Below are 20,638 nucleotides of genomic sequence, written 5' to 3'. Positions count from 1 at the left end.
GAGTCGGAAGTCACATGCACGGCTGGCGAAAAGTGGGGGGAGGGGAAAAAAAAGAGAAAAGCTGGGGGAGGGTCAGACCGGCCGGCTCCCGGGGAAACCAGGTAAAAATGGCTAACCCCCCTCCCGCTATACGACTGGCGGCGCGGAGTGGGGGGGAAGCCCTGTCTCTTTTGTTTCGCTCTCTTGCGATTCTCTTGGGTGGGTGGGTGGGAAAAAGGGGGGATCAAAAAAGGAAAATCCGGAGGAAGATCGCCGATTTTGGGGGTGGGGGATGCTGGAAGCGAAGCGGCGATCTTGGCCTGCCCCCTTCCATCCCCCGTCCCCCTCCTCAATGGAGCCTCACCTTGGAATTGCCTGCCTTTCCATGTCACTGAAATTCTAGGCTAGACCAAAAGAGAAGTGCCCTCCTACCCCCACCTTTTCCCTCCCCCCCCCCGCACCCCGCATATTCCCTGGCATTCTTACATCTACCCCCCACCCCCACACCTCTGTCTGATGTCGAGGGGTTCCTGACCTGGAGTGAGCTGAAGCTTTGCCAGAATGCAACCCTGGGGACAAATTTTTTGGGCCAGTCACCAGGAGACTGGGAGTTCTAATCCCACCTTAGCCATGAAAGCTGCCTGGATGACTTTAGGTCAATCACTAGGGGATGGTGAGTTCTAGTCCCACCTTAGCCATGGAAAGCTGCCTGGATGACTTTGGGCCAGTCACCAGGAGATGGTGAGTTCTAGTCCCACCTTAGCCATGGAAAGCTGCCTGGATGCCTTTAGGTCAGTCACCAGGGGATGGTGAGTTCTAGTCCCACCTTAGCCATGGAAAGCTGCCTGGATGCCTTTAGGTCAGTCACCAGGAGATGGTGAGTTCTAATCCCACCTTAGCCATGGAAAGCTGCCTGGATGCCTTTAGGTCAGTCACCAGGAGATGGTGAGTTCTAGTTCCACTTTAGCCATAAAAGCCAAGTGGGTGCCTTTGGGCCAGTCACCAGGAGATGGTGAGTTCTAGTCCCACCTTAGCCATGGAAAGCTGCCTGGATGCCTTTAGGTCAGTCACCAGGGGATGGTGAGTTCGAGTCCCACCTTAGCCATGAAAGCTGCCTGGATGCCTTTAGGTCAGTCACCAGGGGATGGTGAGTTCTAGTCCCACCTTAGCCATGGAAAGCTGCCTGGATGCCTTTAGGTCAGTCACCAGGTGATGGTGAGTTCTAGTTCCACTTTAGCCATAAAAGCCAAGTGGGTGCCTTTGGGCCAGTCACCAGGAGATGGTGAGTTCTAGTCCCACCTTAGCCATGGAAAGCTGCCTGGATGCCTTTAGGTCAGTCACCAGGGGATGGTGAGTTCGAGTCCCACCTTAGCCATGGAAAGCTGCCTGGATGACTTTGGGCCAGTCACCAGGAGATGGTGAGTTCTAGTCCCACCTTAGCCATGGAAAGCTGCCTGGATGACTTTAGGTCAATCACCAGGTGATGGTGAGTTCTAGTCCCACTTTAGCCATGAAAGCTGCCTGGATGACTTTGGGTCAGTCACCAGGGGATGGTGAGTTCTAGTCCCACGTCAGTCATGAAAGCCAGCTGGGTGACTTTGGGCCAGCCCCTCTCTCTCCCCACAACTCTCATCACAGAATTATTGATGTGGGGGGAAATAGGAAGAAGAGGGAATATTATCAATGCCTGCCACCCTGACTTATGAAATTATAAAGGCAGGATAAAAATCTTAATGTCTGCCAAATTTATTTATTTATTGATTAGTTCGATTTATATATTCCGTCCTTTTCCGGAGACTCAGGGTGGCTTACAATGCGTTAAGCAATAGCCTTCATACTTTTGTATATACCTGCTTAGTAGGGCTTTCGGGGCCCCCCTTAAGCGGTGTTCTTTTTTATACAAAGTCAGCTTATTGCCCCCACAATCCGGGTCCTCATTTTACCTACCTCGAAAGGATGGAAGGCTGAGTCAACCTTGAGCCTGGTGAGATTTGAACTCGCAGTAATTGCAGGCAGCTGGCAGCTACTTTAACAGCAGCAGTTTAGTCCACTGTGCCACCAGGCTCTTGTCATGTAGTGGAAACATTCGTAGTTTGGGAAGTTTGATTTTTATCTCTTGAGTTACGTTGCGGCCCTTTGACTGCTCTTCGTTGCAGGTGGGACTCCCTGTGCTATGTCTTTGGGGGCCCAGCCCCATCCTTGGAAGCCCATCGTCCTCTCTTACCCCAGGCGTCCTTGACCTCCCACGTTGATGTGGAGCGTGTTGTGTTTCAAAGTGCTAAGAAAGATGCAGCGACGGCACAGCAGCATCACGGACAGCCTTCCGCCTGAAAGGTAAGGACGCCATCGTTCGTACAGGTGAGCGATGCCCCAAGGCACACCTGTTGCAGCAGGCAAACCAGGCCTTACACCAGCTCATCCAATACCAAACCTGCTGGCTGGGGGAATTCTGGGAGTTGAAGTCCACAAAGCCTTCAAATGGCCAAGTTTGGAAACTATATCACACGTTAATGCGCCACGGTGTCGCAGTGGTTAGAGTGCGGTACTGCACGCTACTTCTGCTGCCTGCCGGCTGCCTGCAATTTAGCAGTTCAAATTTCACCAGGCTCAAGGTTGACTCAGCCTTCCGTCCTTCCGAGGTGGGTAAAATGAGGATCCAGATTGTTGGGGAGCAAGAGGCTGACTCTGTAAACCGCTTAGAGAGGGCTGGAAAGCACTGTGAAGCGGTATATAAGTCTAAGTGCTATCTATCTATCTATCTATCTATCTATCTATCTATCTATCTAACTATCTGTCTATCTGAGTCCTACATTCTAACCATGATGGCACAGTGGTTAGAGTGCAGTACTGCAGGTTACTTCTGCTGCCTGCAATTTGGCAGTTCAAATCTCACCAGGCTCAAGGTTGACTCAGCCTTCCGTCCTTCTGAGGTGGGTAAAATGAGGACCCAGATTGTTGGGGGGCAAGAGGCTGACTCTGTAAACCGCTTGGAGGTTTATAAGCGGTATATACTGTAAGTAAAGCAGTATATGTCTAAGGACTATTGCTATTAATGTTACAATGATACACCAAGGACTGTCATTTAAAGTAATAAGAAGCACAGATTGTTTTAATAGCAGAATAACAGAATTGGAAGGGACCCTGGAGGTCTTCTAGCCCAACCCTCTGCTCAAGTAGGAGACCTTATACCAGAGGTGGGTTTCAGCAGGTTCTGACCAGTTCTGGAGAACCGGTAGCGGAAATTTTGAGTAGTTTTGGAGAACCGGTAGTAAAAATTCTGGCTGGCCCCACCCCCATCTATTCTCTGCCTCCCGAGTCCCAGCTGATCGGGAGGAAATGGGGATTTTGCAGTAACCTTCCCCTGCCACGCCCACCAAGCCACGCCCACCAAGCCATACTATGCCCACCAAGCCACGCCCACAGAACTGGTAGTAAAAAAATTTGAAACCCACCACTGCCTTATACCATTTCAGACTAATTTGCAAGACACTCCCCTGAATACCAACTCATTTGACAAGACGGTTGCTGAAAAGTACCTCTATCAAGTCGAACAATGAGGACCCGGATTGTGGGGGCAATAAGCTGACTTTGTATAAAAAAAAGAACACCGCTTGGGGGGGGGGCGAAAGCCCTACTAAGCAGGTATATACAAAAGTATGAAGGCTATTGCTTAACGCATTGTAAGCCGCCCTGAGTCTCCGGAGAAGGGTGGCATATAAATCAAACCAATAAATAAATAAATAAATAAATAAATAAATAAATAAATAAATAAATAAATAAATAAATAAATAAATAAATAAACATACATAGAATAATAGGGTTGGAAGGGACCTTGGAGGTCATCTAGTCCAACCCCCTGCTCACACAGGAGGCCCTACACCATTTCAAAAAGAGCCTTGGTAGTACAGTGGTCTAAGGCGCCCTGTTATTAAGCTGGTTATTAAGACCAGCTGCCTGCAATTACTGCAGGTTCGAATCTCGCCAAGGCTCAAGGTTGACTCAGCCTTCCATCCTTTCTAAGGTAGGTGAAATGAGGACCCAGTTTGTGGGGGCAATAAGCTGACTTTGTATAAAATATACAAAAGGATGAAGGCTATTGCTTAACGCATTGTAAGCCGCCCTGAGTCTCCGGAGAAGGGCGGCATATAAATCAAATTAAAAAAAAAAAAAAATTCAGACTGGTAGTCCAATCTCTTTCTTAAAAACCTCCTTAAAAACTGAAGGCAAGTTGCTGCAATGTTTAATTGTCCTCCCCGTTAAGAGGTTTCTCCTCAATTCCAGGTTGCTTCTCTCCTTGATTAGTTTCCATCCATTGTTTCCTGTCTTGCCTTCCGGTGCTTTGGAGAAAAGGTTATTATTTTAATAACTATTCACTTGTCTATTAGCACCACTTTCAGGAATCCTACTGACTGTTGGCCTCCACCAGTTTCTCCAACCGCTCTGAGCATATTTCTGGACAGGTTCATGGAGACCACCCTACTTGTGGATTAAACCGGGGTGAAATCTATTTACTTTCCTTACCAGTTCGCAAAACCTGCGCATGCTCAGAAGATAAAAAGGCATTACTTCCTGGTTAAAACCAGGAAGTGATGACACCCGGGCGGCGATCGCTACCGGATCGCCGAACCACAGACAAAAATCACTACCGGATCAGGTGATCCGATCTGATCCGGGAGCATTTCACCCCTGGATTAAACCCAGTGGGACTCTTAAATGCACCATCCTGTTCATTTGGGACCTGAACAGCCACCTCTATGAAACCTTGTGACTTTCCTTATTCGGGTCAGAAGCTCCTTCAAACTCTAGAGTTGGAAGGGACCTTGTGAGTCATCTAGTCCAACCCCCCGCCAAAGCAGGAGACCCTGCATCATTTCTGACAAATGGCAGTCCAGTCTCTTCTTGAAAGCCTCCAGTGATGAAGCTCCCACAACTTCCGAAGGCAACTTCTGTTCCATTGGTTGATTGTTCTCACTGTCAGGAAATCTCTCCTTATTTCCAGGTTGAATCTCTCCTTGATCAGTTTCCATCCATTATTGCTTATCTGCTCTTTGGGTGCTTTGGAGAATAGCTTGACCCCCTCCTCTCTGTGGCAGCCCCTCAAATATTGGAAGATGCTATCCTGTCTCCCCTGGTCCTTCTTTTCACTAGACTAGCCATGCCCAGTTCCTGCAACCGTTCATCGTATGTTTTAGTCTCCAGGCCTTTGATCATCTTAGATAGATTCAGAATAACAGAGTTGGGAGGGACCTTGTAGGTCATCTAGTCCAACCCCCTGCCCAAGCAGGAGACCCTACACCATTTCTGACAGATGTCAGTCCAGTCTCTTCTTGAAAGCTTCCACTGATGAAGCTCCCCCAGCTTCTAACGTTCAACACCAAGCAGGCAAAATAAGTATAAAAGAGGCTGTAGAAACATAGGATTATTTTTTTTTTAATTTGATTTATATGCTGCCCTTCTCCGGAGACTCAGGGCAGCTTACAATGCATTAAGCAATAGCCTTCATACTTTTGTATATTTATACTAAGTCAGCTTATTGCCCCCACAAACTGGGTCCTCATTTTACCCACCTTAGAAAGGATGGAAGGCTGAGTCAATCTTGAGCCTGGTGAGAATTGAACTTGCAGTAATTGCAGGCAGCTGGATGTTAAATGCTGCCTTAGGAGGCATTAGCCTCCTACGCCACTCAGGCTCAGGCTCACTTATTTGTAAAAAAAAAAAAGGACGTGAAATAAATAGGATTAAAACTAGTTGACCTTCGTCCAGTATCGGGCCATTTCGACAGGATTTTTCTCTTACCTTGTTGCTAAAAACCCTTGTTGTGTATAGATGTCAGCCTGGCCTTGGAGACTAGCTATAAAAATCTCGGTTTAGAAACCGCAGGATAGAAAGTGGTGCCCAGGGAGGGTTTTGCATACTTGTGATATCTAGAGAGGAGGGCTTGGAACCACGGAGAGCTTTGTGGAGAAGGTAAGAGTGGGGCGAATTCCCTTAATGCAAGCAGCAGCTCTAAACTTAGAAATCTCCAAAGGGTTGAACAATCCAGGGAGATTTTGCAATGTTACAGAACGTTGCCAAAGTATTTTTTTTTTCAACCCCTTTCCCTGTGGGGTGTTCCTTTTCTGTCCACTGAATCTGTCTTTCGCGTTAGAGGACGGGCCGGTAGAGATAGTGCTCGACTTACAACGATTCGATTTGTGACCGTTCCAAGTTACGTCCCTCTTCTTTGTCACAGCCCCTGAGATATTGCAAAGATTGCTTGTCAGGTTTCCCCTAGATGATGGCGAACCTATGGCACGCGTGCCATATCGGTGGGCACACGAGCGTTGCCCTAGCTCAGCTCCGGCAAGCCTGCGGAGAGCGAAAAACAGGCCTTCCGGTCCCACTGGAAGTCGGGAAATGGCCTGTTTCCAGCCTCCAGAGGGCCTCGGGTGGGGGGTGGAGGCTGTTTTCGCCCTCCCCAGGCTCCAAGGAAGCCTCTGGAGCCTGAGAAGGGTGAAAAACGGGCCTTCCGGTCCCACTGGAAGTCGGGAAACGGGCTGTTTCCAGCCTCCAGAGGGCCTCCGGGGGGGGTGGAGGCTGTTTTCGCCCTCCCCAGGCTCCAAGGAAGCCTCTAGTGCCTGAGGAGGGCGAAAAACGGGCCTTCTGGTCCCACCGGAAGTCAGGAAAGGGGCCGTTTCCAGCCTCCAGAGGGCCTGCGGGGGGGTGGAGGCCGTTTTCGCCCTCCCCAGGCTCCAAGGAAGCCTCTGGAGCCTGAGGAGGGCGAAAAAACGGGCCTTCTGGTCCCACCGGAAGTCAGGAAAGGGGCCGTTTCCAGCCTCCAGAGGGCCTCCGGGGGGGGGGTGGAGGCTGTTTTCGCCCTCCCCAGGCTCCAAGGAAGCCTCTGGAGCCAGAGGAGGGCGAAAAAACGGGCCTTCCGGTCCCACTGGAAGCCGGGGAAACGGCCCATTTCCAGCCTCCGGAGGGCCTCCGGGGGGGGTGGTGGAGGCCGTTTTCGCCCTCCCCAGGCTCCAAGGAAGCCTCTGGAGCCTGGGGAGGGCGAAAAAACAGGTCTACCGGGCCCACCGTGCCATCATGTGCCAAAAGTGGGGGAGGGGAGCGCGAAGAGGTTGCGCACACATTGGGGGCGGGGCGGTGCAGGCCGCATTGAATTATGGGTGTGGGCACGCGTGTGTGCAACTCCCCGCTTGACCTCCACTTTTGGCACGTGACGGCAAAAAGGTTAGCCATCCCTGCTCTATTCCTTCTTTTTACTAGACTAGATGAAAAAAAGCTAGGAAACTGCAAAGGAAGACAAACAAACCTCTCACCAATGATACATTCTGTCTTTTTTCAGGAGAAAGTGAAGAGATACCCTGTTTCCGTATCTGGTTTTTGTTTTTGTTTTTTTGCAAAATTGTTTCCTCTTTTAATTTGGTTCGGGAGCTTTTTGGATCTGAATAAAGCATGTAGATCTGGCTTGATCCCATCCTCTTAGTTTTTAATCGAATTTCGGTTTTAATTGGGTTGTTTTAAATCCAATATTATTTAATTGTTTTTTAAAATGTTTTTAAATTTTATATGCTATGTTTTATCCTGGCTGTACACCGCCCTGAGTCTCGCAGGAGAAGGGCGATATAGAAATATAATAAAATATTGGAAAAAAATACGGCAATGGATTTTGGAAATTACACAGATTAATTTGGAATTAAGACCTGAGATTTTCCTATTGGGGGCAAAACCTTTGAATGTTAAATCAGATATATGGTTCTTGTTGATTCACATTATCACTGCAGCAAGATTAGCGTATGCGCAGGAGTGGGAAAATCAATACTTACCGATAGATTTGAAAATAATATATAAAATTAATGAGTGTGCGGAATCAGATAGACTAACTAGATTGATCAATGGTAAAAAAGATTCAGAATTTTATAACAGTTGGAAAGTATGGTACGATTGGGTCCAGAAAAGGTGGGATAGAATAGACATGTGATGATGTATATATATGATGGCAAATATGTATGTATAAAGGAATGATTTTATACTTATGGACAATGTAATCATATTATACCATGGTGGCAGGATTGTATATTTTATTTGTGTATTAGTGTATAGAATATATTAATAAAAATTATATATAAAAAAATAGAAATATAATAAAATAAAATAAAAAATAAATAAAATAAAATAGATTCCCCTCCTCCCAAATTTGGCAAACCTGTAAGACTTCAAATCCCAGAATTCCCAAGCCAGACTCTGTGCTTCGTAAAATCGTACTTTACGGCTTTTAAGAACCGTTTGTGTGTGTTTCTCGCTCCTTCTAAGCTGCGATGAAAACACCATCAGTGGACTATTTATTTATTATTTTCTTTTTTGGTTGTAACTCTTGGCCAATCTCAACGCTTTCCGTGCCAAACCCTGGGAATTAAAGCAACATACAATCCAAATGGTAACAATTCAAATTGAAGCAGAAGGCAAAATGATCAGAGCCGTGCAGGTAGTCCTTGACTTACAACGGTTCATTTAGTGACCATTCGAAGCTTAGTGACGGCACGGAGGAAAGTGACTTGCAACCATTTTTTCATACTTACGACCGTTGCAGCCATCCCCGCGGTCACGTGATTTGCATTTGGACACCTTTCAACTGTCTCACATTTATGACGGTTGCAATGTCCCGGGTGTGTGTGTGTGTCACAACGGGGAAGACAGATTCACTTCACGACCGGGTTACTGACTTATGAACGGCAGTGATTCACTTAACAACGGAGGCAAGAAAGGTGGTAAAATGGGGCCAAACCTCACTTAACAATTGTCTCATTTATTAACAGAAATTCATTTGGCACTGCCCAAATCTGAGGGAAGACAGATTTCACTTTAACAAGCATGTTATTAATTGATTCACTTAAAAAAAAATGTGGCAAGAAAAGAGAGGCAAGACCCGCTTAACCAATGTCTCACTTAGCGACATAAATTTCGGGCTCGGTTATGGTCGTAAGTCGAGGACGAGCTGTACTCTTTTCTCCAACCCCCCCTCCTCCCTCTTGTCTTCCAGAAACCGGAACCAAGCCATCACCTCGGAGACCAGCGTAGACGAAGGGGGCGTTTTCGAAAGCCTGAAGACGGAAGCCCCCTCCCCTCAACAGCTCTTCTCGGGGCTGGGGGGAATCCCATCAGGCAGTATCTCGGCCACCCCTTTCCAATCCAGTTTGCTCCTTGGGTCCTCAGCCGGAGGAGGCGAGGTCTTTATCCAGATGCCTGCTGCTCGGGAGGAGGGGCCAAGCCGGACGGAGGCGGGGCTCTATCACTATCGGCAACCGCATCATTACCATCACAGCCACCAGAGAGGCTCCTCCCTGCTCCATATGAGTGGCGCTGACCGCCATGGGCATCCTGAAGAGACCCCCGATGAGCCGCCTGGCACCCCGGCCCCGGCCCTTCCTGAGATGAAGGCGGTCATCTCCTGGTTGCAGGATGGCCTGCCCTTCATCGTGATCCTGCTGGCAAAAGTCTGTTTCCAGCACAAACTGGGTAAGGGGCTTCGTGGAAGAAGAGAGAGAAAGAGACGGTTCTTCCCAGACATTGCATGCATTTGTGCATTTCCTTTTTTTTTAAATCAAACCATTCTGATCCATCTCCCCAAAGACAACAAACCTGGGATGGCAAACATATGGCACGCGTGCCACAGGTGCCAAATGAAGCCATCTCTGTGGGCATGCGAGCCGTTGCCCTAAATTACCTCTACCATGCATGTGTGTGTGTGTCAGCCAGCTGATTTTCAGCTGGTCCCGCCCACGCCGCCCCTTCCAGGAGTCTCCACATGGCCCATTTTGAATGCCAGGTACATACAAGGCTTGAGTTGAGGCTCTGGGAGAACAAAAAACAGGTCTCCTGGAAGTCTGGAAACGAGCCATTTCCGGCCTCCGGAAGGCTGGGGGAGGCCGCTTTTGGCCTCCCCAGGCTTCAGGAAAGCCTCCAGAGCCTGGGGAGGGCGAAAAACAGGCCTACCAGAATTCCGGAAACCTAGAAAAATAGGGACCACCTTTGGTGGGAAGTGTTGTGGCCCCGCCCTCTGAGCCTATCTCATCGGAGGAAGAAGGCTCCGAACATGAGGGAGAGGAGTCAGCCAGGCCTCCCTCTCCAGGCCCCTCCCCTCTGGCACTGTCTCAGGTGCCGGCCGAGGGAGAGGAGGTTAGCCAGGAGCCAGGTGTCTCGGATGAGAGCGAGGAAGGAGAGCCGTCGTTCCTGGATGCACACCAACGAAGGCGTGATAAATGGTTGCAGCAGTTAAGGAGGCGTGCTAGGGATTAGAACTGAGTCACTGGACCACACCCCAGAGACTATATAAGAGAGGGTGGTGGCTGGTAAAACTCAGTGACGAACAAAAACTAACTCTGGCTAGTCACTTGAACAACGTCTGAAGCTGCCAAAGGGATATTGTTTTGCTGGACTATTTGCAATGCGTATGTAATTTTATGTTATCTGTTGCAGTAAAAGCTCTTGGCAGACGGTGCTTATATTGTTGCCAAGTTTGAGATAACGACCTGTGTGCGTGCCAAGTACTTTCTTAACCCTCGGCTGGCTGTGTTTGTGTGTGTGTGTAGACGGGGACAGATCAGGAAGGTAACAATGCTCCGTGCGCCTTTGGCGTTGAGTCATGCTGGCCACATGACCACGGAGACGTCTTCGGACAGCGCTGGCTCTTCAGCTTTGAAACGGAGATGAGCACCGCCCCCTAGAGTCAGGAACGACTAGCACATATGTGGGAAGGGAAACTTTACCTTTACCTTTAAAGTCCCTTCCAATTCTCTAATTCTTTTATTCGGTTATTAGGTTCTCTTGCTTCTTTGAACCCGGATGAAGAGGGCGAGGCGAAATTCCTTCCTGGTGCATAGGAACCAAAGAATCCCACCTAGAAGCAGAGAATGAAACAACTATTAATTATCAGATGTCAGATTGAGTGCTCTCTCTCTCTCTTTCCCTTACAGGTATTGCCCTCTGCGTGGGCATGGCCAGCACATTTGCATATGCAAATTCAGCCCTTCGAGAACAGATCTCTTTAAAGGTGAGCACGGGACATGATTCAGGAAACAAGGGGCCGAAATGGGCCTCTCTCAGGGCACATAAAATTATTCCACCTGTAATAGAAGGTGGTGGGAAAGACCTTGGGAGACAGAGTGAAGAGATGCTGCCTGGGGGACAGTAAGATAAGAGACCGCGTAGCCCACAGCTGCATAGAGGGCAGGGCGAGAAGCTCAGGAGAGACCCTCCCTAGTTTCTTGAAGATGTAAAGGAGATGGAAGAAGATTGTACTTGCAAGATTAACACATATGCCACACACGCACAAGCACATAAGAGAGATGTTGTCTAGGGAACAGTCTTAACTGACTGAGTTAACATAGCTGAGCATAACTGAGCATAACATAGCATAACTGAGACTACATAGCCCATAGCTGCATAATAGGCAGAGGAAAAACTCTCAGAAGGGACCCTCCCTAGTTTCTTGGGATGTAAAGGAGAGGGTTGTAATGCTATTTGGGAAAAATCTTGGGAGCCAGGGAGATGAGATGCTGCCTAGGAAATGATTAGATAATGGACAGCATAGCCCTCAGCTTCTTAATGGATGAAGAAAGAGACTCATGAAGGGACCCTCCCTAGTTCCTCAGGCTGTAAAGGAGGCGGCTATAATGGTATGTGGGAAAGGCTTTGGGAGATTGGGCGAAGAGATGATGCCAGGGGAACAGTCAGATAAGGGATTGTTTAGCCTGCAGCTGGACAATGGACAGGGCAAGAGGTTCAGAAGGAATCCTCCCTAGTATCTTGGGCTGTAAAGGAGAGGGCTTTGACAGTATGTGGGAAAAACCTTGGGGAGATGAGATGCTGCCAAGGGAATGATTAGATAAAGGACAGCATAGCCCTCAGCTGCATTGTCACATGTTGTGGTCTTTCTGTCCTTCTAGGAAAAGAGGTCCATCTTCATGGTTTTCTGGATCTTGGTCTTCCTTGCAGGGAACACTCTGTACTTGCTCTACACCTTCAACTCCCAACAGCTGTATAACAGGTGAGTCAACAGCTTCCTCCTCTTCTGAGAAAAAGGAATTTCTCTCTTCATCTAATGGCAAGAGATTAGTTTATTTGTCCTGGCCTGGCCTATCCTATCCCACCCTATCCTATAAATTATCCTATACCAGGGGTCAGCAACCTGTGGCTCTGGAGCCGCATGTGGCTCTTTCATCCCTCTGCTGCGGCTCCCTGTCGCAGGTCGGCTCCACAATTGATAGGACTTTTGGTTAGGACAGGTAGAGGAAAAAGGACAGCATGCTAGGAGGAGACTCTATGGTGGGGGAACTGCACTTCTGGTCAGCAGAGGAAAAAGGATGCTACGCTAGGAGGAGACTCTATGGTGGGGGAACTGGTCTTCTGGTCAGCTCCAGAATTGAATAGGGGGCTTCCGGTTAGGACCTTTGTGGCTCTTTGAGTGTTTAAGGTTGCTGACCCCTGTCCTATCCCATCCCATCCCATCCATTATCCTAGCCTAGCCTATTAATCATCCCATCCCATCCTATTAATTTCCCCATCCTGTCCTATCCTATCCTATCCTATCCTATCCTATCCTATCCTATCCTATCCTATCCTATCCTATCCTATCTTATGCATTACCCTATCCCCGTGATGGCGAACCCATGGCACGCATGCCCGAAATGGCACACGGAGCCATGTCGCCTGGCACGCACGACGTCGCCCGGTCCTCTTACGGGTTTCTGGCGCACATGCGCCCGCGACAATCAGCTGGCCTTTTTGCATGCGGCAGCAATGCCTGAAACTGGAAGAGCTGGGCTTCCATTTTCCTGCATGCACGCCGGCCAGCTGATCGTCACATGCGCATGCGCGCCAGAAGCCTGGAAGAGTAGCTGGCTGAAACCGGAAGTTCAGTAGCTGAAACCGGAAGTTCAGTAGCTGAAACCGGAAATTCAGTAGCTGAAACCGGAAGTTTCGGCACTCAGAGCCGAAAAGGTTCACCATCACTACCCTATCCTATCCATTATCCTATCCTATCCATTATCTTATCCTATTAATGATCACATCCTATTCTATTAATTATCCTGTTCTGTCCTTTATCCTATCCTATCCGCCATGAGAATACTTAATCCCAAACTATATCTATGGGGGCTGATTTTTAATCCCATCGCCTTATAAAGAGCTTCCACCGAAAAGCGAAAAGTAAAATTAAAGAGACGAAGCTCCCATTGAAATCCGAACTGCTACAAAGAAATAAAATCGTTTTGTGCCCCTTTCGCTCCTTTGCCCTCCCTTTGTCTTCATCTTTTCGTTACCTCGTTCATTTGATCGTGTTTTGAGTTTTCCTTCTTTTACTGTCTTTTTTTCTTTTTTTTTTTAAACCAGCCCCACTCATTTTCGCTTGTTTCGTTTTGTTTTTTAGGATTTAATTTTACCTGTAGTGCTGTGCCATATTGTGAGTACTTTGATTTTGGTTCTTCCTTCTCTCTTCTCTCTCTCTTTTTTTAATCACATCTCGTGATCAATAGCAATAGCACTTAAGACTTATAAACCACTTCACAGGGTTTTACAGCCCCCTCTAAGCAGTTTACAGAGTCAGCCTCTTGTCCCCAACAATCTGGGTCCTCATTTTACCCACCTTGGAAGGACAGAAGGCTGAGTCAACCTTGAGCTGGTCAGGATCAAACTGCTGGCAATCAGCAGAGTTAGCCTGCAATGCTGCATTTTAAGCACTGTGTACGATGGATGGAGGGTGGATGGATGGATGGATGGAAGGAAGGAAGGAAGGAAGGAAGGAAGGAAGGAAGGAAGGAAGGAAGGAAAGGACTAACAATAGCATTTAGACTTATATACCACTTCACAGTGCTTTTACAGCCCTCTCTAAGCTGCTTACAGAGTCACCCTCTTGCCCCCAACAATCTGGGTCCTCATTTTACCCACCTCGGAAGGATGGAAGACTGAGTCAACCTTGAGCCGGTCAGGATCGAACTGCTGGCAATCAGCAGAGTTAGCCTGCAATGCTACATTTTAACCATTGTGTATGATGGATGGATGGATGGATGGATGGATGGATGGATGGATGGAAGGAAGGAAGGAAGGATGGATGGATGGATGGATGAAGGAAGAACGAACAATAGCACTTAGACTTATATACTGCTTCACAGTGATTTTACAGCCCTCTCTAAGCAGTTTAGAGAGTCAGCCTATTGCCCCCAACAATTTGGGTCCTCATTTTACCCACCTTGGAAGGACAGAAGGCTGAGTCAACCTTGAGCCGGTGAGATTTGAACTGCTGAACTGCAGCTAGCAGTCAGCTGAAGTAGCCTGCAGTACTGCCCTCTAACCACTGCGCTACCTCGGCTCTTTTTTTGTGCTGTAACTAAATTTGAAACATAGATCAAAGGAGGTGTAGAATTCTTTGTCTGCAGAAGAACAAGAGTTCAGTCGCTGCCCTCGAAAACGACACAAATGGACTTTGTGTTTCTGGAGAATTAAAAAATGCTTTGTGTTTCAATGCTCCTGTTCCATCTATGGTTATGTTAACTTAATTTTAGATTTTGTCCCTCATTTGCTTTTATTCCCCTTTCCTTATAAAATTGCCTCTGCTGGAAAGTTTTATTGCATAATATTCAGGCAGGGATTCTTTCTATTGCAACATTTGAAAATATTAATTTGATTTAGGAATGCAGACACGTTTATCTTTGTTTTATTGGTTTAACTTAAGCGGCTTGTAGTTTCCGTTTGCTTTTGCGACTCTGAGAGTGGCGTGTAATAATTAAAAACTAGGAAAGGAGACCTGGATTTTAAAGAGCCGAGGTGCCGCAGTGGTTAGAGTGCTGTACTGCAGCTACTTCAGCTGACTGCTAGTTCAGCAGATCAGCAGATCAAATCTCACCGGCTCAAGGTTGACTCAGCCTTCCATCCTTCCGAGGTGGGTAAAATGAGGACCCAGATTGTTGGGGGGCAATATGCTATTTAGTATACTGTCGATTGTTGTAAGCCGCCCAGAGTCCTCGGAGAGTGGGCGGCATAGAAATATGATTAATAAATAATAAATAAATAATAAAAAGAGATTAGATACTATACAAAATCAAAATAAACAATGAAAAGCAACAGGGATCTTTTCCTTGGCTTGGCAGAGTTGACCTCTTACTGGTTTAGTACTTCAGACCACAACCTTCATCATCCCCCACTATTGGCAATGCTGTCTGGTGCCCACAGATACTTAAAATATCTAGATGGACATCAGGTTAACTACTACATTAGAGGTTTAGAAGAATTGTAAAGGACTGGAAGCTGTTAAGCTCAATTGTGGTCATTACGTAAGTCAACTGAGCTACCTACAGTAGTGGCCAAAATTGTGGAAATCTTTTGGGAAAAGTTGTATTTTCTAAAACTAGCTAATAACCACCTTTTTTTTTTTTTTTTGGAGTAGTACCATAAAATTATATATCAATGGAAAGATCATTGAATCAAGAATGTAATGCAATAACTTTCTGGAAGGATTTGCTATTAGAATAGCAGTTACAGTATAAAGAAGAAAAGTGAAACACGTAGAAAAAATGAGATATACAAAAATTATCACCGTAGAAAAAATGAGATATACAAAAATTATCACCGTGTCAGTTAGTACTTAGTTGGGTAGCCTTTAGCACGAAGGACGGCCTTACAACGTCTTCCCATGGAGTGAACCAAGTCTTTGAGTTCTGCAGCTGTTATCATGTGAAACCAAGATTAAATGATGGCTTCTATTAACTGGGTTTTATTGTTGGGTTGCTTCTGACTAACCAGTTTCTTTAGTGGGCTCCATAGATTTTCCATTGAGTTAAGATCTGGGCTATTCCCAGGCCATTCCAGCAGTGGAATAGGAGTATCTTGAAACTCCCCCAAAAAGTGGTGTTATTAGCCATCAAACCTCAAAAAATACACTTTTCCCAAATGGTTTCCACAATTTTGGCCACTACTGTATGCTCTATCATTCATCCTAAATTAGTTCTTGGGTATTCTCTGAGCTTGGATGTTTTTCTGTTTTGTTTTTTTGCAGGCATTTCATTACCCAAACTACCATGTTTCCCCGAAAATAAGACCCTGTCTTATATTTTTTTTGAAACCTGAAATAAGTGCTTGGCCTTATTGCCATGTGCTCAAAAGCCTGATTGGGCTTATTATTGGGGGATGTCTTATTTTGGGGAAAACAGGGTATCTATCTATCTATCTATCTATCTATCTATCTATCTATCTATCTATCTATCTACTGTGTTTCCCCGAAAATAAGACCCTGTCTTATATTGTTTTTGAAACCTGAAATAAGCGCTTGGCCTTATTGCCATGCGCTCAAAAGCCCGATTGGGCTTATTATCAGGGGATGTCTTATTTGGGGGGAAACAGGGTATCTATCTATCTATCTATCTATCTATCTATCTATCTATCTATCTATCTACCGTGTTTTCCCGAAAATAAGACCCTGTCTTATATTGTTTTTGAAACCTGAAATAAGCGCTTGGCCTTATTGCCATGCGCTCATAAACTAGATTGGGCTAATTATCAGGGGATGTCTTATTTGGGGGGAAACAGGGTATCTATCTATCTATCTATCTATCTATCTATCTATCTATCTATCTACTGTGTTTCCCCGAAAATAAGACCCTGTCTTATATTGTTTTTGAAACCTGAAATAAGCGCTTGGCCTTATTGCCATGCGCTCAAAAGCCCGATTGGGCTTATTATCAGGGGATGTCTTATTTGGGGGGAAACAGGGTATCTATCTATCTATCTATCTATCTATCTATCTATCTATCTATCTACCGTGTTTTCCCGAAAATAAGACCCTGTCTTATATTGTTTTTGAAACCTGAAATAAGCGCTTGGCCTTATTGCCATGCGCTCATAAACTAGATTGGGCTAATTATCAGGGGATGTCTTATTTGGGGGGAAACAGGGTATCTATCTATCTATCTATCTATCTATCTATCTATCTATCTATCTACCGTGTTTCCCCGAAAATAAGACCCTGTCTTATATTGTTTTTGAAACCTGAAATAAGCGCTTGGCCTTATTGCCATGCGCTCAAAAGCCCGATTGGGCTCATTATCAGGGGATGTCTTATTTTGGGGGAAACAGGGTATCTATCTATCTATCTATCTATCTATCTATCTAATCTATCTTGTTTCCCCCAAAATAAGACCCTGTCTTATATTTTTTTGAAAACTGAAATAAGTGCTTGGCCTTATTGCCATGTGCTCAAAAGCCCGATTGGCCTTATTATCAGGGGATGTCTTATTTTGGGGGAAACAGGGTAGGTAACATCATCAGTTCTGACTGACACTTCTCGGAAGGGAGTAGGCTTTGTAGAGAGGAGGAGGGACGGTGGGATCCTTGGTGCTCGTTGAGCTTGGTGGTTTTCTTGCAAGACGTTTCATGACCCAACTAGGGAACATCATCAGTGCTAGAAGGGAGAGGGGTTTGTGAGGAAGAGGACAATGACTTGGGTTTGTCTGGTTTTTTTTCCAGGCATTTCATTACCCAAACTAGGTAACATCATCAATGCTAGCACATCGTCACTAGCACTGATGACTTTACCTAGCTGAGTAATGAAAGATCTGCAAGAAAACCCACCGAGCTCAAAAAAGCACCCAAGGACCCTTCATTTCAACCCTGAGCTACAAATATTCTCCTTTTATCGGCCACCCTAAATTCCTGATGAATTTGTCTTTGATAAATTGTGCTTTTAAGATTTTCATTGGTTCAGCTGCAAAGGAGGCTCTCCGGACCTGCTTTGGATTTTCTGCTAACCCCAGGAGGACCCTCATACGTGAACGTCGATCCTACGTGATGTCATCTCAGTCGCTTTTTCCAGTAAAAATGGAATCTGGGGAAGGCAGATTGACTGAAAAAAATTGTGTTCCTGACTTAGCAACTGCAGTGTTTTCACTTAACAATCGCGGAAAAGAAAGGTTGTAAAATTGGGGGGGCAAAACTCCGCTAAACAATCTGTCTCGCATAGCCACAGAGATTTTGGCCTCTCAATTGTGGTCGTAAATCGAGGATGACCTGCAGACAAAATAGAACAAGGAGCCTTTGATGCAATGACGCAATTCTCCCAGGCGGACGCTCTTGCACTTGAGTGAAGTCCCTCTCCTGTCAATCTGCTCTTTTCCAGCCTCATCTTCCTGAAGCCCAATCTGGAGAAGCTGGATTTCTTCGACCTGATGTGGATGGTGGGGATCACAGATTTCGTCCTGAAGTATCTCACCATTGCTTTGAAGTGCCTGGTGCTGGTGCTGCCCAAAATCATCCTTGCGGTTAAATCAAAGGTAGCATCTCTGCGATCTTTCTCTACCAGGGTGGGGCGTGCTTATGTAACATGTCTTAAAATGGGGAGGGGGCTTTCTACGCTTCCAGAACGGTCCAGAAAGACAAAAACATAATTCACTTTAGATTAACAGAGTTGGAAGGGACCTTGTAGGTCATCTAGTCCACCACCCCCGCCCAAGCAGGAGACCCTACTCCATTTCTGACAAATTGCAGTCCAGTCTCTTCTTGAAAGCTTCCAGGGATGAAGCTCCCACAACTTCTGAAGGCAACTTCTATTCCATGGGTTGATTGCTCTCACTGTCAGAAAATGTCTCCTTATTTCCAGCTTGAATCTCTCCTTGTTCAGTTTCCATCCATTGTTCCTTGTCTGGCTTTCGGGTGCCTTGGAAAATAGCTTGACCCTCTCCTCCTCTCTGAGGCAGCCCCTCAAATATTGGAAGACTGCTATCCTGTCTTTCCTGGTCCTTCTCTTCACCAGACTAGCCATGCCCAGTTCCTGCAACTGTTCTTCACGTTTTAGTCTCCAGATCTTTGATCATTTTAGATAGATTCAGATTAACAGAGTTGGAAGGGATCTCTTCTTGAATGCTTTCAATGACGAAGCTCCCACAACTTCTGAATAACAGAATAATAACAGATTAACAGAGTTGGAAGGGATCTTTTAGATCATCTAGTCCAACCCCCCACCCAAGCAGGAGACCCTACACCCTTTCTGGCAGATGGCAGTCCAGTCTCTTCTTGAAAGCTTCCAGTGATGAAGCTCCCACAACTTCTGAAGGCAACTTCTGTCCCATGGGTTGATTTTTCTCACTGTCAGAAAGTTTCTCCTTATTTCTAGGTTGAATCTCTCCTTGTTCGGTTTCAATCCATTATTCCTTGTCTGGCCTTCATGTGCTTTGGAAAATAGCTTGACCCCCTCCTCTCTGTGGCAGCCCCTCAAATATTAGAAGACTGCTATCATGTCTCCCCTGGTCCTTCTCTTTTTCTATTGTGTCAAACTCGATTTCATTGAGGGCCGCATCAGGGTTCTGTTTGATCTGGGGTGGGGCTGTGGGGGCCATGGTGGGCGTGGCCAGCACAACATTGCTTATGTTGGTGGCACTGTAGTGGCCTGAGCACCCTGCCAGTAAAAATGGGTGCCCGAACTCCGTTTTTGGCTGCGACGGCTTCCTGCAACCCTTTGCCAGCAAAATGGAGCTTGAGAGGGCCTCCTGCAGTCCTCCCAAGCTCCATTTTCGCTGGCCTGGTCCTTTGCTGTTTCCAGGATGGCCCCACAGCTCAGATCTAAGCACCCCCGTGGGCCAGAGTTTGACACCCCTGCCCTAACCAAACCAGCCATTCTCAGCCATTGAACAATTTGTCGTTCTTGCTTGCTAGTTATTGTTTGGCAACACAACCACAATGGGACTTTTTCCATGGACTTAAGGACCCAGTAGAAAAAAATTAAATGAGAGAGAGAGGGGGGGGGCCCTGTGAGTCCAGATCCCTCAATTCTCCTGCCAAGACCACCCAAGCACTCCCTTTCTCTTGCTTCTTTTCATTTTTCTGCTTTCCATCTTCGCTGGTGAACTTTGGTGATGAAGATAAATGGAGCCTCAATTAAATCTCGGCTTGATTATTCTGCCATGGCTGAAATTTCTATGATGGGGTTGAAAGGAAATGCTAAGTAGGTATGGCTGGAATGATTCCTTTCTGTTCTCCAGGGTGCTCGGAAAGGGCTATTAATTTCTCTCTGGCAGCGATCCAAGGATATTTCTCCCCTTTGATGATGATGATGATGATGATGATGGTTTTGTCTGAGGAGATTAATGGGCTGGGGCACCAGATAATCCGGTGAGGAGAGAGAGGGAAAAAAGGGAACCACCCGATAAGCCATCATCGGCCCAAGACAAATTGCAACGCTGGAAGGGGTTCACAGCCCTTGCTTTGCTTGTCTACGAAGCCATCCCAGGTTCTCATTAATCCTTGTCTAAGAGAAGAAAGAGGTTGCATCTGTATTTCCAACCACATCAGGGGGCTGGCGAGATTGCATCTGTCGAGGGCCCTCTTAATAGCTCACAGCACAGATGCTTGTTCGGAATGGCGTCTTCTGAGTTTGGGCCTCTGATCGCTTTGCGGTTGCAGTCGTTTGGCCTTGTTTCATATTGTGTGTGAGTCTCTCTCTCTCCCTCTCTCTCTCTCTCTCTTTCTCTCTCTTTCTCTCTCTCTCTCTCTCTCTCTCGGTGTCTTTGTAAATCCCTTCAGTGGGTTTCGTCTGCGGATGGAGCTTAGCTTCTGGGCAGCACAAAGAAGTTGTAGAAGTTGTCCAAACAAATTTGAAGCTCGGCATAATTCTGCTGGTGCCTCCGTTGAT

General features: G+C 46.6%; 1 protein-coding gene across 1 annotated transcript in view; it reads left to right on the top strand.

Annotated features, from left to right (window-relative positions):
- Positions 1-2,230: 2,230 nt before the first annotated feature.
- The window catches only part of RNFT2 (ring finger protein, transmembrane 2), a 38,430-nt gene continuing 20,022 nt past the window's right edge, over positions 2,231-20,638 (top strand). Inside the window, 5 exon segments of the mRNA XM_070950971.1 lie at positions 2,231-2,313; positions 9,008-9,483; positions 10,941-11,017; positions 11,913-12,013; positions 18,131-18,284. Of these exon segments, the coding sequence (XP_070807072.1) occupies positions 2,231-2,313; positions 9,008-9,483; positions 10,941-11,017; positions 11,913-12,013; positions 18,131-18,284 (891 nt within the window).

Source organism: Pituophis catenifer, unplaced genomic scaffold (assembly GCF_029215685.1).
Source record: "Pituophis catenifer annectens isolate HBS135680 unplaced genomic scaffold, rPitCat1.0.hap2 SCAF_10, whole genome shotgun sequence".
In the NCBI taxonomy this organism is placed as follows: domain Eukaryota; kingdom Metazoa; phylum Chordata; class Lepidosauria; order Squamata; family Colubridae; genus Pituophis; species Pituophis catenifer.
The sequence above is the reverse complement of the archived record's forward strand: the minus strand, read 5'-3'. Positions and strand labels throughout refer to the sequence as shown.